General features: G+C 34.8%; 3 protein-coding genes across 4 annotated transcripts; 2 read left to right on the top strand and 1 right to left on the bottom strand.

Annotated features, from left to right (window-relative positions):
• Positions 1 to 287: 287 nt before the first annotated feature.
• On the top strand, positions 288 to 3,857 carry LOC123911393 (VAN3-binding protein). The gene is made up of 6 exons (XM_045962796.1): positions 288 to 1,183; positions 2,207 to 2,579; positions 2,812 to 2,988; positions 3,118 to 3,167; positions 3,244 to 3,301; positions 3,430 to 3,857. The coding sequence occupies exons 1-6, from the start codon at positions 893 to 895 to the stop codon at positions 3,666 to 3,668; spliced, it is 1,188 nt and encodes a 395-aa protein (XP_045818752.1). The 5' UTR covers positions 288 to 892; the 3' UTR covers positions 3,669 to 3,857.
• Positions 3,858 to 9,926: 6,069 nt separating this feature from the next.
• On the bottom strand, positions 9,927 to 11,785 carry LOC123911391 (formyltetrahydrofolate deformylase 1, mitochondrial-like). Of its 2 annotated transcripts, none has more exons than XM_045962794.1 (8): positions 11,580 to 11,785; positions 11,378 to 11,490; positions 11,158 to 11,308; positions 10,929 to 10,966; positions 10,690 to 10,849; positions 10,490 to 10,588; positions 10,278 to 10,364; positions 9,927 to 10,183 (listed from the first exon to the last, which is right to left on the bottom strand). In XM_045962794.1, the coding sequence occupies exons 1-8, from the start codon at positions 11,745 to 11,747 to the stop codon at positions 10,037 to 10,039; spliced, it is 963 nt and encodes a 320-aa protein (XP_045818750.1). In that variant the 5' UTR covers positions 11,748 to 11,785; the 3' UTR covers positions 9,927 to 10,036. The 2 variants fall into 2 exon arrangements, with proteins under 2 accessions (XP_045818750.1, XP_045818749.1); XM_045962793.1 differs by having other exon boundaries at positions 10,929 to 11,002; positions 11,580 to 11,784.
• Positions 11,786 to 12,600: 815 nt separating this feature from the next.
• LOC123911390 (ribosomal RNA-processing protein 14) lies at positions 12,601 to 14,691 on the top strand. Its single transcript, XM_045962791.1, has 2 exons — positions 12,601 to 12,785; positions 13,274 to 14,691. Exon 2 carries the CDS (start codon positions 13,289 to 13,291, stop codon positions 14,444 to 14,446), a length of 1,158 nt encoding a protein of 385 aa, XP_045818747.1. The 5' UTR covers positions 12,601 to 12,785; positions 13,274 to 13,288; the 3' UTR covers positions 14,447 to 14,691.
• The last annotated feature ends 449 nt before the right edge of the window (positions 14,692 to 15,140 follow it).

The raw sequence follows: 15,140 nt of genomic DNA, 5'->3' as shown, positions 1-15,140 counted from the left end.
ATCAACATGGACTGTCCGATCATAAACGAACAGTTAAGATATGTGTGAAACTATACGAAATGAATAATAGCGGGTTTTTTTTTTGGCCGTCACCACCAGTTTAATCTGGTTCGGGGGTCAGTTATGACATCAAGTGGTTTCAGCCACTCTCAATCGTAGTTGTGGTCCTCTCTACCAAATTCAGCGTCAATCACTACTGGAACAACTAACGAATCTGTAGCCGTTTAATTACTTTGAAACCCCGCAATCCCTATTTTAAAAAGATTAATGACAGAACAGGGCGGATTGGTCCCTTTAGCAACCCTTATTTTTAAGTACACGAGGTAGAAATCAAAGATAGTGTACTAGTAAGGGAAAGTGTGGGAAACATATCCGAAACAGCACCAGCGTCCAGTTGATTGGATTGGCTGACACTTACACATAGTACTTTGTTCAAATATATTTCCAATCTCCTAAGATTAGAATTTAGAACAATCGAAAAAAGTAGTACTACGTACGAAAACGCGCTAAACCAAACCAACCAATCAAACATTGTCAAAACAAAAAGGATCGCACATCTCAATATTCCTCACCTTACTTTAGTTTTCAGTTCTTCATCGACAGACAAACAAGAACCCATACCCTCTTATCCAGGATTATGTTTTCTTAAATTCACAACCATACTTTTTTTAAGCCAAAAAACAAGTCATTTAATTATTTATTTTTTTAATTATTAACTTCCACCACAATTCAAGGATTCTGGTTCTAAACACAACACTTTCCTCACTGTTTTCTTGTTACTTCACTATTCTCTTCTGTCTCCTATATCTCACACACTAATCTCATAACAAAAACACAGGTTAAAAATCGAGATCATAAACTAGATCAACATTGGAGAGGTTAGAAGAAATTGATGGAACAAAAGAATGAAAGTGATGTGTTACAACATTGGAGAAATGGATCATGGCAATGGGAAGAGTTTGATGATGATATGAAAGAAAATGATCAACTTAAATTAATGTTATCTTTGCCGGAGATTCCTGAGCCACCAACACCTCTTGAGCCTATGGAGTTTTTGTCTAGATCCTGGAGTCTATCTGCTTCTGAGATTTCAAAAGCACTTTCTGAGAAACATAAACATACTTTTCTTGATAAGATCGCTTCTCAAACATTGCCAGAAGATGTTCCTGCACCTCAATTAACAGTAAGTTATACTATACTTTCTCATTCAAATCAACCATTCATTGAATCAATGTTGAGTACCAATACATTTTCCGTCTGTTTGGATTCGGTTATTTGAGTTTATCTAATATCATCAGCACTTGTGAGACTGTCTGAGAGAGCTTATGAAAATAATGTATGACATGTTGGTAAGTTGTTTTCAGCTTATAACTTAGGGCCCGTTTGGATTAGCTTAGTTTTAGCCTTATGCAAAACAGCTTATGCAAATAAATAAGTTTTTATGCGTTATTATAAGTTTGTTAAGATAATTTATGATAAAATAGCTTATAAAAATACAGTTTTTGTTAGTTGAAACTTATAAATTAACATAAAACTTTATTTATTTGCATAAGTTGTTTTGCATAAGCTCAAAAATAAGCTAATCCAAACAAACCCTTATTCATAAGCCATTTTCAGCTTATTTCTATAAGCTCTCCATAATTGATTATGAAAATAGCTGATAGCTTATATAAAAACAATTTGACTAGTTTATACATAAAACTTATGCTATAAGTGATTAATTAAGCTATTTATCCAAACAAGGATTTGTGAGAGCTTATAGAAACAAGTTGATTTCAGCTTATTTCCATAAGCTGATATAGCTTATAAAAACAACCTATAATAACTTACATAAAAACAGTTTGAATTTTGTCTTTTGTTATAGAAACAGCTTATATATACTCCTTCTGTGACATTTTATAAGCAAATTTCACCTTTCTAGGTTCATTGTATAATTAATGTATCTGAACTATTTATAGTCGCAGATACATTAATTATACAATGAACCTAGACAGGTGAAATTTGCATATAAAATGTCACGGAGGGGAGTAAGCAGTAAGCACTTATATGATAAGCGTTTATGCTATAAGTGCTTAATTAAATTGTTTATCCAAACAACATATTGTGGAAACTCAAGTATGGACAAAAAGTAGCATGCTTGGTTGGTGTATTATATTGTGTTTTGATTGTTTATGCAAGCTTCAAGTTTTGTGGTCCTTTTTTGCAGCCAGGAAAGATTATACCTTCTACCAACTGTCGAAGAGGTACCATTGGAAAATGGTTACATCAGAAGCAGCACGGGAATGCAAACATGTCTGTTAAGAGGAAAGATCGAGCACGTGTAGAAAATGCGCGAGTGCATTCTGCTGTTTCCATTGCCGGACTAGCCTCCGCGTTGGCTTCTGTGGCTGCTAGTAGTGACAATCACTCTAAATTGGATGTTGCTATGGCTTCAGCCACACAACTCTTAGCATCTTACTGTGTTGAAATGGCAGAGTTAGCAGGTGCTGATCATGACCGTGTCGCTTCTACTGTCAAGTCTGCAGTTGATATTCAAACACCGGGTGATCTAATAACTCTTACTGCCGCAGCTGCGACAGGTACTTGCTTAATCTTTCTATCAATGTTTAAAAAATCGAGCCAAACCAGACAATTCAACCGGTTGAACTGTGAACCAACATTATCTACAGTTCGGTTATTTAAGCAGTTCAATCGCGATTTTGTCCTGGTTCATTATAAAACATTGTTTTCTATGCTTGTAAGTTGTAAGATTTTCTATGCAACAATATTGATGGTTCTGTCTAATGCATTTTTTTTTCCTTGCGTTGTAAGCTTTAAGAGGTGAAGCAGCTTTGAGAGCGAGATTTCCAAAAGAAGCAAAGAAGAATGCATCAATAAGTCCCTATGATAAGGGAATAGCAGAAACACAATGTCCTCCTACTTTTGAGGGTCAGATGTTGGAAAACCTTTTTCCATGTGTGGGTGATTTGTTGCAGGTTACTGAAAAAGGTAATTAATTGTTAAAGATCGCTCTTAGCTCTTTCTCAATAAGATTAAGGAATTCACAACATTGTAGTATTTGATTTGATTTTGTTATCATTATTTATAGTTTATGGTTATTGATGTACTCTATTATAGGTGCGTTACGATGGAAACATGTGTCTGTTTACATCAACAAGAAATATCAGGTACCCTATTTCATGCCTAAAAGCAAATATATTTTGGAGATATGAAAATTTATCTAATATTTAACATAATTTTCAGGTCAAAATTAAGATCAAAAGCAAGCACATTGGAGGAACTTTCTCCAAAAAGAATAAATGTAAGCAAAATATATTTTGTCATTGTAAAAATCATTTCCTTCAGAAATTTTGTTTCTCCTTTCTTTTGACTCTAGATTGATTCAAGCAATTAGGCACTTTCTAATTACATGTAACACAAATATTGTAGGTGTGGTTTACGGAGTGTGTAATGAAGACTCGGCATGGCCATATCAAAAAGAAAGGGAAGCTTCTGAAGAGCTCTATTTTGGCCTCAAAACTGCACAAGGTCTTCTAGAATTTAAGTCTGAGAGCAAACTCCAAAAGCAAAAATGGGTTGATGGGATAGAATTTCTACTTGGTCGAGTTAACTCTGCTGAAGCGACAGAAAAATCTATGAATTTTTTAAATATTAGTACCAGCACTTGATTTGTTTGGATTTTGTATATGCCTCATTAGAGTAGGATATATAAATTTTTGCCAGACAATGAAACTCATAAGAATGTTACATTATACCTCTTACGACACAAAATGCAAACACGAAAGTGAAGCAATAATGTTCGCTACAGAAGCTGCTTATGACCATGTTTGTTAATACTTAATAATGTTACTGCAGTATCATGGTTTTCGACATCATTGTGACTATGATTGAAATTTGAGGCAGTGTCAATGTCATTTAAACATGATTTTGTGAAATATCAAATATTGCGACGCGGAAATTGCAACAATCATGAATTAAAACCTTAGTAATACCTTTAAGTACTGAATGTGCAGCACAAAAATATCAATGCATTCAACATCAACCTTTTTATTTGTTTATTAAAAATTCTAGGATTGTTGCGACTTGTGGTTTAGTAGCAAATGGAATATGAACATACAATATAATAGTACATCGACATCATATTTGCTTCCTATCCATGACATCCACAATGACACTTAGCCTCGAGACAGCTTCTAATGTTGCAATCAGATGGACAAAGCTTTGAGCAATTATCATCAATGGTGCAAGTTGAATTTAGCAAAGTTTTTGTAGCAGTGTGTTCTGGACCAAAGGGGCAGGCACATTGGCCATTGAAGCACCTACTAGGCAACTCGAGGCAGTTCCTTTTGCAAACTCCCGCATCACATTTGTTTTCACAATCTGCATCTGTTTCACACTTATTACCATTAGTTTGTTGTTCTTGTGCTTCTACCATAACCAACCTTCTAAATTGTACACCTGCAAGCCAAAAAGATATACTAGATGCAAGAATAAAGAAGATTATCCATAAAACAAACTTGGATGAAGCTTCTTTCATGATGTGATGAGGTATGTGCATTGAAGTTTAATATATATTATGAGAAGAAATTTTTCACTACAATAGAAAAACTAATAGAAACAATTGTGTTTTATTTCTTCCTTTAACTTTTATAGATATCAAATATCATGTATATTTCGATTGTGTGATTGGTAGTTTGGTGTTAGGTCAAACACACGTTATTGGCTATCAAAATCACACCTTGAATGATATATTTACATTTTGGTCAAATTATTTTAAGATATTGTGTTGGAAAATATTTAGTTTCCTAGTTTGTTATTTCTAGGAGATTCTAAGCTTATCTATTATTTCATTTTATGTTTGTACTCTTCCTATTTAAACCATCCTTGAGCTGAGGAATAACACACAACAGTATTCACTTATTATTTTCTACATGGTATCGAGAGCTCCCGATTTTGGGGGTCTCGCTTCCGCAAAACCCTAGCCGCCGTCGTGTTTACAATCTGACTACGACAACTGATTTTGTGTGCGGCACTGTTCACCCGTGATACTGTTCAAACGCACTGTTCATCACGTGATACTGTTCTGGTGGTACTGTTCACCGACGGCACTGTTCATTACGTGATTACTGGTCACGAGTACTGTTCACCGCGCTACTTTTCCTTTGCTCCTTCCGGTACTACTTGGCTAAGATTATTAATTATGACGTTTTTTTATTCTCGACGACGATCATCCACTTTCAAATACCGTCGTGAATGCAAATAGAATATGCTAGCAACACACTCTTTAACAAACACACTCTAACACACTCTTTTTTATTGGTTGAAATTCACATGGGTCCCATAAAAAAATATGGACCCATATAACTTTTATAGGAACCATATAAATTTTAACCAATAAAAGAGAGTGTGTTAGAGTGTGTTTGTTAAAGAGTGTGTTGCTAGCACTCCTCCAAATAGAATATGCTAGCAACACACTCTTTAACAAACACATATTGTCATCGTTTGGGACATACTATTTTTCAATTTTGGAAATTACATGGTCTTCCGCGACCTTCAAATCAAAAGAACAAAGGTGGAGGGGAGGGTCATACATTCCAAGCCAGTAATTCTGATCAAGAACATCAGTTTTATTTCAATTCAGCTTTCATTCACGATGGAACAACTAGACAAACTGTACAAAATTCTTGAATCTAACACTCTTTCTGGCTCTGGTGCCCCCAAAGGTACTTCTGCCCTTTTTAGTGTCAGTCCCAGTCGTGCTTGGATAGTAGATTCAGGTGCAAGTGATCACATGATAGGTGATTCTACTCTGTTTTCTTCTTATAGTCCATGTGCAGGTAACCATAAAATAAAAATTGCGGATGGATCCTTTTCAGCCATTGCGGGTAAAGGTTCGGTTGTGTTGTCTCCAAGTCTAACCCTTAAAGATGTTCTTCATGTCCCAAATCTATCTTGTTGTCTCATGTCTATCAGTAAATTAGCCCAAGATAGAAATTGTCAAACTAATTTTTTCCGTACTCATTGCGTTTTTCAGGATTTGAACTCGGGGAAGATGATTGGTAGTGCTAAGGAGAGTGGAGGACTCTACTACTTCGACATTGAACCTGAATCACAACTACCTTCCAAACCAATAAGTTCATGCTTTGAATCCTTTTTAGTTCTGAATAATAATAATGATGATGTTATGTTATGGCATTCACGATTAGGTCATCCTAGTTTTCCTTATTTAAAACACTTATTTCCTGAGTTATTTCGTAATAAGGATTTATCTTTGTTTAAATGTGAAGCATGTGAATTTGCAAAACATCATCGTTCTCATTTTCCATTACAGCCCTACAAACCATCAAAACCTTTTTATGTTATTCACAGTGATGTTTGGGGTCCTAACCGAACGAGTACACTTTCTCATAAAAAATGGTTTATCACATTTATAGATGATCACTCAAGAGTTTGTTGGGTGTACTTGTTAAAGGGGAAATCTGACGTTTGTTAGGCCGTAAAAGATTTTGTTAAGATGGTGCAAAATCAATTTCAAACAAATATTCAAGTATTTAGAAGTGATAACGGCAAAGAATATTTTAACACAATGTTGAGTGATTTTTTTCGTGAAAATGGAATTGTGCATCAAAGTTCATGTCCTAACACTCCCCAACAAAATGGAGTTGCAGAAAGAAAAAATAGGCACTTGTTGGAGGTGGCTAGAGCTTTACTTTTCGCAAGTAAAGTACCAAATTATTTGTGGGGTGAAGCAGTTTTAACTGCTGCATACTTAATTAACAGAGTGCCCTCCAAAGTTCTTAATTTTAAAACTCCAATTCATATTTTCAAAGAATGTTTTCCTAATGATCGTGTTTCAAACGATTTGACCTTAAAAATCTTTGGTTGCACTGCATTTGTTCATGAACATAAGAATATTAGCAAACTCGAACTGCATGCTATAAAATGTGTTTTTGTTGGGTATTCTCCAACCCATAAAGGATATAAATGTTTTGATCCAAAAAACCAGAAAATGTTTGTCACCATGGATGTTACATTCTTTGAAAACAAACCTTTTTTTGACACGCATCTTCAGGGGGGAAATTTAAATGAAGATTCGTCTCAAACTGAGGACATGAGTTTTTTTAACTCGTTTCAAACTGAGGACATGAGTTTTTTTAATAATTTATCTTTGCCGGTATCACAAAGTTCTAAGACTTATACTTCTGCACCAACGAAAAATGACCATGATTCTTTATCTAATCCTACTCCTGTTATGAGTAGTGAGCTTGGTGAATCCGAGCCTACATTTTCTCATGAAGAAAACAATGAGAATCTTGAAAACAATGATAATGATGATCTAATTGAAATGCCACAAAATAATGAGTCATATAAAGATAATAGGTTTGAAGCAGGAAACAAGACTTGGAAAGAAAAGGTTTTTGTGAGAAAGAATCACAAAGAAAGTGATGAGTCCACATCTCAACACTGTCATGAATCTGAACCGGAGGATGATCAACTTCCTAAAAAAAGAAAAGGTAAGTCTATCTCTGTTTCTGAGAGTCGTATTTTGTATCCTGATATTGATGATCCTGTGGCTGTTAGAAAACCTGTTAGATCTTGCACTAAATACCCATTGTCCAATTTTATATCATATTCAAATTTGTCTTCATCTTTTTCTGCCTTTACCTCAAAATTGTCTAGTGTAGAGATTCCAAAAAATGTACAGGTTGCTCTAGAAGTTCCAAAGTGGAGGGAAGCTGTACTTGAGGAGATGAAAGCTCTTGAAAAGAACAAAACCTGGAGTGTTATGACACTACCGGATGGCAAGAAGATGGTTGGATGCAAATGGGTGTTTACTGTGAAGTATAATTCAGATGGGTCAATCGAAAGGTACAAGGCTCGATTGGTGGCTAAGGGTTTTACTCAAACCTATGGTATAGACTACTCAGAGACTTTTGCTCCTGTTGCAAAATTGAACACTATCAAAATTCTTTTGTCTCTTGCTGCTAACTTAGATTGGCCCCTACATCAGTTGGATGTTAAGAATGTTTTTCTCAATGGTAATTTAGAAGAAGAAGTATATATGGACATTCCTCCTGGTTTTGAAGACAAGTTTGGATCAAATGTATGCAAACTAAATAAGTATTTGTATGGATTAAAGCAGTCTCCTAGAGCTTGGTTTGAAAAGTTCACTTATTCCATGAAGAAACAAGGGTACATTCAAGGACAAGCTGACCACACCTTGTTCACAAAGTTCTCCCAAGATGGAAAAATTGCTGTCCTAATTGTTTATGTTGATGATATCGTCCTTACTGGAGATGATATAGTTGAAATGGCATTAGACTTTGAAATCAAGGACTTGGGATCCATGAGATATTTTCTTGGTATGGAGGTTGCTCGATCAAAAGATGGTATTGTAGTTTCCCAGCAAAAATACATTCTAGATTTATTGAAAGAAACAGGAATGAGTGGATGTCGACCAGCAGATACTCCCATGGATCCTAATGCAAAACTTTGGGAAGAAGGTAGTGTTCCTGTTGATACTGGAAGGTACCAGAGATTGGTTGGGAAACTAATTTATTTGTCACACACTAGACCTGACATTGCTTTCTCGGTTAGTGTAGTAAGTCAGTTTATGCATTCTCCTTTTGAGGAACATCTTGAGGCAGTCTATAGGATACTGCGATATTTGAAAGCAAATCCGGGAAAGGGATTATTTTTTAAGAAGACAAGTGAAAGAAATGTGTCTATCTTTACCGATGCTGATTGGGCAGGTTCAGTCACTGACAGAAGATCAACCTCCGGATATTGTACCTATGTTTAGGGTAATCTTGTGACATGGAGGAGCAAGAAACAAGGAGTTGTAGCAAGAAGTAGTGCAGAAGCTGAGTTTAGAGCTATGGCTCAAGGTATTTGTGAAGGATTATGGATCCACATAGTCCTAGAAGAGCTTAAGATGAAAATTGAGCTTCCATTGAAATTATACTCTGATAGTAAAGCCGCTATTAGCATAGCTCATAACCCAGTTCAACATGACAGAACCAAGCATATTGAGATCGATCGACATTTCATAAAAGAGAAGTTAGATGCCGGAATCATATGTCTACCTTTTGTAACTTCGAGTCAGCAAACTGCAGATATCTTGACCAAAAGCTTAGCAAGACTCACCTTTGAGCATTTGATCGGCAAGTTGGGCATGATAGATATCTATGCACCAACTTGAGGGGGGGTGTTGGAAAATATTTAGTTTCCTAGTTTGTTATTTCTAGGAGATTCTAAGCTTATCTATTATTTCCTTTTATGTTTGTACTCTTCTTATTTAAACCAGCCTTGAGCTGAGGAATAACACACAACAGTATTCACTTATTATTTTCTACATATTGGATCAGAACCAGAAAGAAAACAGAAGCAATTTGTTTAGAGATCACAAACTCACTTTGACTTCTAATGCTTGAATGCTCCCAAGTATATTAGGAAATCGTATTTATAGGAGAAGAAGAACTACGAGGCTTACATGCAAGAAGAAAAGTGTCAAAAGAAATACATGCAACAAGACAAGTGTTAAAGGAACTACGTGCAACAAGACACTGTGAAACATACAATAAACCAAATGTATCTCATATAATAAGCCAAGTGTATCGCATGGAACATGTCAATGTGTCAATGGATGAATTCTAAAATAGATGGGCTTGGATCACATTAGACGGGCTTATGTTTTTGGCCTTGATCACATATTTTTTATATAACCATGTTAGAGGGGTACAAGGTATACCATCATTTAAGAGTGATTTTTCATCGAATAACCTATTGGGCACATAAAGAATGTTCTCCCTCTCAGCTAAATTTTCTCCATGCGCAAAAACTAGAGATCAAATTACCTAAGCCAGACAAAAACATAACATTATTTTGCAGTTGTACTTAGGTATAAAAATTTGACAGGTTAAAAGTGTATATCTCTAAAAGTCTCATTACTAAAGTGGAATATAATGTGAGTAGTTCGATTACATATTTTGGTACATTATTACAGTATATATATATATATAGTTGATGTTTGCCCTTAAAATACAACAGTACTCTTTTCTTCATATGGTAATACTCGAAGCTCGCAATAAGATCTGATTGCCATTGACAGACATTGTTTCTCAAGATTCTCCGATTTCTGTACAAAGCTCTGCAAGTCATCTCTATGAGAAACTCTTTCAACCTGCAGTTGAAATTCAACCATTTTACTCCAAAAATGAAAAAGTTGTATCACGATTTATGAATAACCAATTTGCAAAGTTAAAAGTTTTGGTCACCATTTGTTCAATAATAGGTCCAGCATCAACTCCTTCAGTCACAAAATGACTTGTTGCACCAATTAGTTTCACACCTGCATCATAGGCCTGCCAAGATAATATGTCATATTAAACGCATTTACACGCTCTTTGGATAAACAACTCAATTAAGTGCTTATAGCATAAGTACTTATTATTATACATGTACTTGCACAATCTATGCATGAGATTACCTGTTTACATGGATTGCCACCTCGAAATGATGGCAACAGGCAATGGTGAATGTTAATTATATCCTTCCCGTAACTTCTTAAAAAGTCGGTTGACATTATCTACACAAATAAATCAATCGCCACAATATCTTACTCTTAAAAAAATGATATTGGAATAGTACTTAACATTAAGAGAGCATAAATTCCAATAAGTTAATTACCTGCATATACCTTGCAAGTACTAAAAAATCAGTATTCTGAACTAGCTTTAAGATATCCTCTTCTCTTTTATTCTCTGTCGTTGTTCTTAAATAATGAAAAGGAATGCCGTGTCTTTCAAGAAAGCGAATCACTTCGCTTTCTGGACCTCTATCATGGTTACTATTAAATGTATCATATAAGACAATGAGTAAGATTGAAAAATGATATCAAAAAAGATTAGTAGTTTCTGAAATTTCACCTAATTACACAAGTTATATCCACTGGAAGTCTTCCATCCTGCCATCCATGTAATGAATCAATCAGACAGTGGTCCTGGAATGTATTTGGTGATTCATAAGATTTGATTCAAGATTCGAAAAAATGGTCTTCTGATTGACGATATGAATCTTAACGATAGTAACAAAGCGCTGCTCTATATTATTATGAAGATAACATGAGAAGAACATTAATAATGTATAGGTACATACTTGGTTTGATGCTAGAACAACAATCTTATATTTAGGATCAAGAGCAGGCACCCTTAGAATAGATCTCACAGCATTAAAATTTTTAGAGATCTTTAAGAAATCATCTTCCATTTGTGATCGAGGCCATTTAACATGATCAAAAACAAAATCACTGTAATGATATGAGTAACATATATAACATTATTTATTTGAATATAAAAGACAACTAATTAGTACGTACGTTCTAGAGTAAAAAAGTCCTTTATTTTGTGGTACGAAAACATCAGCAGCAAGAATGTTACCACCATTAGAAGCAATACAATCTGATAGTTTTGCTACAATTCCAATTGCATCCTATAAAAAATAAAAAAAATTCACTCGTGACATTGGATTATGATAATTCAAATATTCAATGGATGGAGAATATGAATGTGATGACTTACAGGGCATTGAAAGACATGGATACCATGTGTGAGGAAAGAACTGGAAACAGAATTGTGACTGTAATTTCTGTATGAAAATCTGACAAGTTTGGAGCTGAAAGCAGAACACAATCTTCGGATGTTGTTCATTTCATTTGTTTTTGGTTGTTCATTCACACACCACCACATGTACTAGTTTTATTATTTGGATATTCTTTTTATAGATATGAGGATTTGGATTGGATATATTAAATTAAAGGTCACATACATTTTCCTATATATGGTCTAAAACATTTGAAAATGACTTATCTATGCTATATATGTGGTCTGTCTTAAACAATAGAAAAACAAATACTCACGAACAAGATATGTATACCTATATCTTTAAGATTATTATCTTAGAATTTGAATGTACGTTGCAAACATCTTCATACTTATATCTAAAATACGATAATTTTATACTCTTGATAGTGAAATTCTTTTTGAAGAATTGATAGTTAATATGGAGCTATAATACTACTTGAATCAAAATCAAGATCTACGGTTCGAGTTATTTGAAAATATTTGATTTAAAATTTTTGTTTAAGACGAAGTAGTAAATATTACTTCAACTCAAACACAACTGTGAGGTCTTGAATTCGACATCTGAGTGAGAATATCTAACTTAATAATATCAACATTGTTTGTTGAGTTAAGACCGAGAGAGGATTCTCTCAATTGAATTGAGAGTCTAGTGAATTTGTGATGTTTGGTTGAAGTAAGTTAGCAAAGAGAGAGTGAGCAAATGAGTCGATGAAGGATAAATTAGTAAATCATTTTATTTCTTAAATAAAACCAAAAAAATTATTAAAATTGACTATCATTCATTTTATTTTATTTGAATTACTTATACTTTCTTTGTTTGTAAATATAAGATCAATCTTTATGAGCAAACAACATATATTACAAAAAAAATAAGTCAAAAAATATTTATTTTATTTTATGTACTAGCATTTTAATAATTTTTAATTTTATTTTTTAAATAATCCGGAACCCATGCCCTCACTCACACTATTTGTTTGTTAACTCAACTCATTCTTTGTCTCTTTCTCTTTCCTCTGTGTGTCTCGTACACACGGAAACCCTAATTTGCTACCGTCCCCCATCCCATCGCCACCACCCTTTCCCTTCCGTCGACTCTAACCCTTCGTCATCCACTGATACTCCCATCTCCACTTCTTCCCATAGGTACGCTTTCACTATTTCAGTTTTTCTCTTTTTACTTTTCACTATTTCAGATTCTGTTTCATATAACCAATTGCTTGTTTATTTTCTTAATCATCTGTATCATTCAAATTAAACTGCTAATTTATCATCTTTTCATCGCAAATTTCCAAATGCTTGTGTTAATTGCTTTTATTTATTTTTTTCGTATTAATTAGGAGTAATATAGTGTTCCTTGTGTTTTTTGCTTCTTTATTTCTGTAGAATATTTTAGTTTGAAATACAGATTTTTTTTTTGTTGGTCAATTAACCTAGTATTAGAATTCTACACTTAAAAGGTGAATAAGTGGAGTGTCTGAATTTCGAACCCAGACGCGACCCCTGTATATGTACCTATCAACCGAGTTAAGCTCAGGAGGGAACAAATTCAAAAATCTTATTTATGTACCATTCTAATCATGTAGAATTTTATTCGGTTAGAAAAGTGGTTTTACTCTCTCATGCTTTTATAGGGTGATTTTGGAGTGATGAGGATCAGGAAGAAGCAAAAGGGTGTTGTAGAGGCCGTTGATGCTGGTCAAGATTTGGAGTCTGTGATTAAAGAGAATGCCAAATTTTTTGACAAATTGACTGACCTCATTCCAGCGAAGTTTTATCTGCCAACTGATGATGAGAAGCCATGGTTTCAGGGTATGAACAAGAAAAAGAAAGCTGAGGCAAAGAAACAAACTAGAAACAACATTAAGGAGTCACGGAAGAACCGTTTCGACCCTGATAAGTCTTCTGCAACCACAGTTGACATAATCAAGGAAAGGTTTGAAAAAGAAAAAGTCAAGGAAAGGATTGAAAAAGAAAAAGCCAAGGAAAGGATTGAAAAAGAAAAAGCCAAGGAAAGGATTGAAAATGAAAAAGTCAAGGAAAGGTTTGAAAAAGAAAAAGTGAATGACGGTGATGAAGAAAAGGATGTCCTTAAGCCTTTTGAGGGTCTGGAAGATGATCGGTCTGTGACCTATGAAGAACTTCGTGAAAGGTTTCATCGCAAGCTTAAAGGGTTTAAGTCAAGTCGTAACTGTGCAGATCCGGAAAAGGCTGCTAAGAAGAGGGAAGAGAGAGATGCTAGGAGAGGGTATCATTTTGATAAGAAACGCAAGAGGGATAATGAGACGGAGGAAAGTAAGCCTGCACCTGAGGAGACAGAAGAGAAGGCGAAGAAGGATGCTGCTGAGGCTTCAACGGAGCTTATGTTTGGCCATGTTAAACTTGCAAATGATGAAATGCAAGGGAAGAAGAGAAAACTTTCAAAGCACAAGGAACTTGAAAGAGCTAAGAAGTTGGAGGAAGTGAAGAAGAATGATCCTGAGAAGGGTGAAGCTATTGCTAAAAAGGAAGCATGGAAAGCGGCGATGGATAGATCTTCAGGAATTAAGGTCCATGATGATCCCAAACTGATAAAGAAAAGCATCCATAAGGGGAAGAAGAGGCAGGAGAAAAATGCAGAAAAATGGGAAGAGAGAGTTCAATCAAGAGAACAGTTGAAGGCAGAGAAGCAAAAGAAAAGGTCAACTAATATAGCTGAGAGGATTAATGATAAGAAAATGAGGAAGATTGCTAAGAGAGAGAAAAAGCTATTACGGCCTGGCTTTGAAGGTCGCAGGGAAGGTTTTATTAATGGTGCTTCCGGTTAACACTGCTACTAAAATGATTGACTTGTGCCTTTTCTTTGCATTGTTATCAGAGGCAAAAAATACTTCTATCAATTTCAACGCAGGGTTTATTAGATTTCTTTAATTTTGAACTATTTTTGTTTACATATTATTAACCTGATGTTATATTTTGGCGATTATGTAGCCTGTTTTTGTTGATCTCCATTTCACCGGAGTACAACCATTTTGATAAATGGTAGTTAATTACATATTGTTGGTTTGCATCATATCATCATGGCAGTTTACCTGTTCACTAGATTATGTTATCTGGAATTATTTGGTTGAGATTTTGATTCATCCCCCCTCATCCAGTGACGGTTGCGGTTATTTCACCAAGAATTATTTACTTTCTGTTAACTGTTACTTCACCAAATAATGTTTCTGTTTGTTTAATCCCACTTTGAAAGGGTTTAACAAAATCACGGTACAGTGTAATTTTGTTTGAAGCTATAAAGTGTAGTTTTTCAAAATCACGGTGTACTGGTGTATGCACCAGTGTTCTTTGTTTGATTTCAATTAGTGTCTACCGTGAATAACACTACCAAGTGAACACTGGTTCTACTTTTCCTTTGGTAGGTTATTCCAAGGTAGGCTATTCTGTAGTGTACACAGTACATTACTCCAATTTATCGAATATTTTGGTTTAACACTTCGGTGGTAGGCGAGTTAGTACAGT

This window comes from Trifolium pratense, linkage group LG2 (assembly GCF_020283565.1).
Source record: "Trifolium pratense cultivar HEN17-A07 linkage group LG2, ARS_RC_1.1, whole genome shotgun sequence".
Taxonomy (NCBI): Eukaryota; Viridiplantae; Streptophyta; class Magnoliopsida; order Fabales; family Fabaceae; genus Trifolium; species Trifolium pratense.
This window is presented reverse-complemented; position numbering and strand designations above follow the sequence as displayed.

Coding starts and splice junctions, on each gene's coding strand:
- LOC123911391 (XM_045962793.1), bottom strand. CDS start 11,747: ATGTGGTGGTGTGTGAATGAACAACCAAAAACAAATGAAATGAACAAC. Junction 11,003..11,157: donor TTGTTCTAGCATCAAACCAA/GTATGTACCTAT, acceptor AATACATTCCAG/GACCACTGTCTGATTGATTC. Junction 10,589..10,689: donor TACTTGCAAGGTATATGCAG/GTAATTAACTTA, acceptor TTATTTGTGTAG/ATAATGTCAACCGACTTTTT.
- LOC123911393 (XM_045962796.1), top strand. CDS start 893: ATGGAACAAAAGAATGAAAGTGATGTGTTACAACATTGGAGAAATGGA. Junction 1,184..2,206: donor TTCCTGCACCTCAATTAACA/GTAAGTTATACT, acceptor CCTTTTTTGCAG/CCAGGAAAGATTATACCTTC. Junction 2,989..3,117: donor GTTGCAGGTTACTGAAAAAG/GTAATTAATTGT, acceptor ACTCTATTATAG/GTGCGTTACGATGGAAACAT.
- LOC123911390 (XM_045962791.1), top strand. CDS start 13,289: ATGAGGATCAGGAAGAAGCAAAAGGGTGTTGTAGAGGCCGTTGATGCT.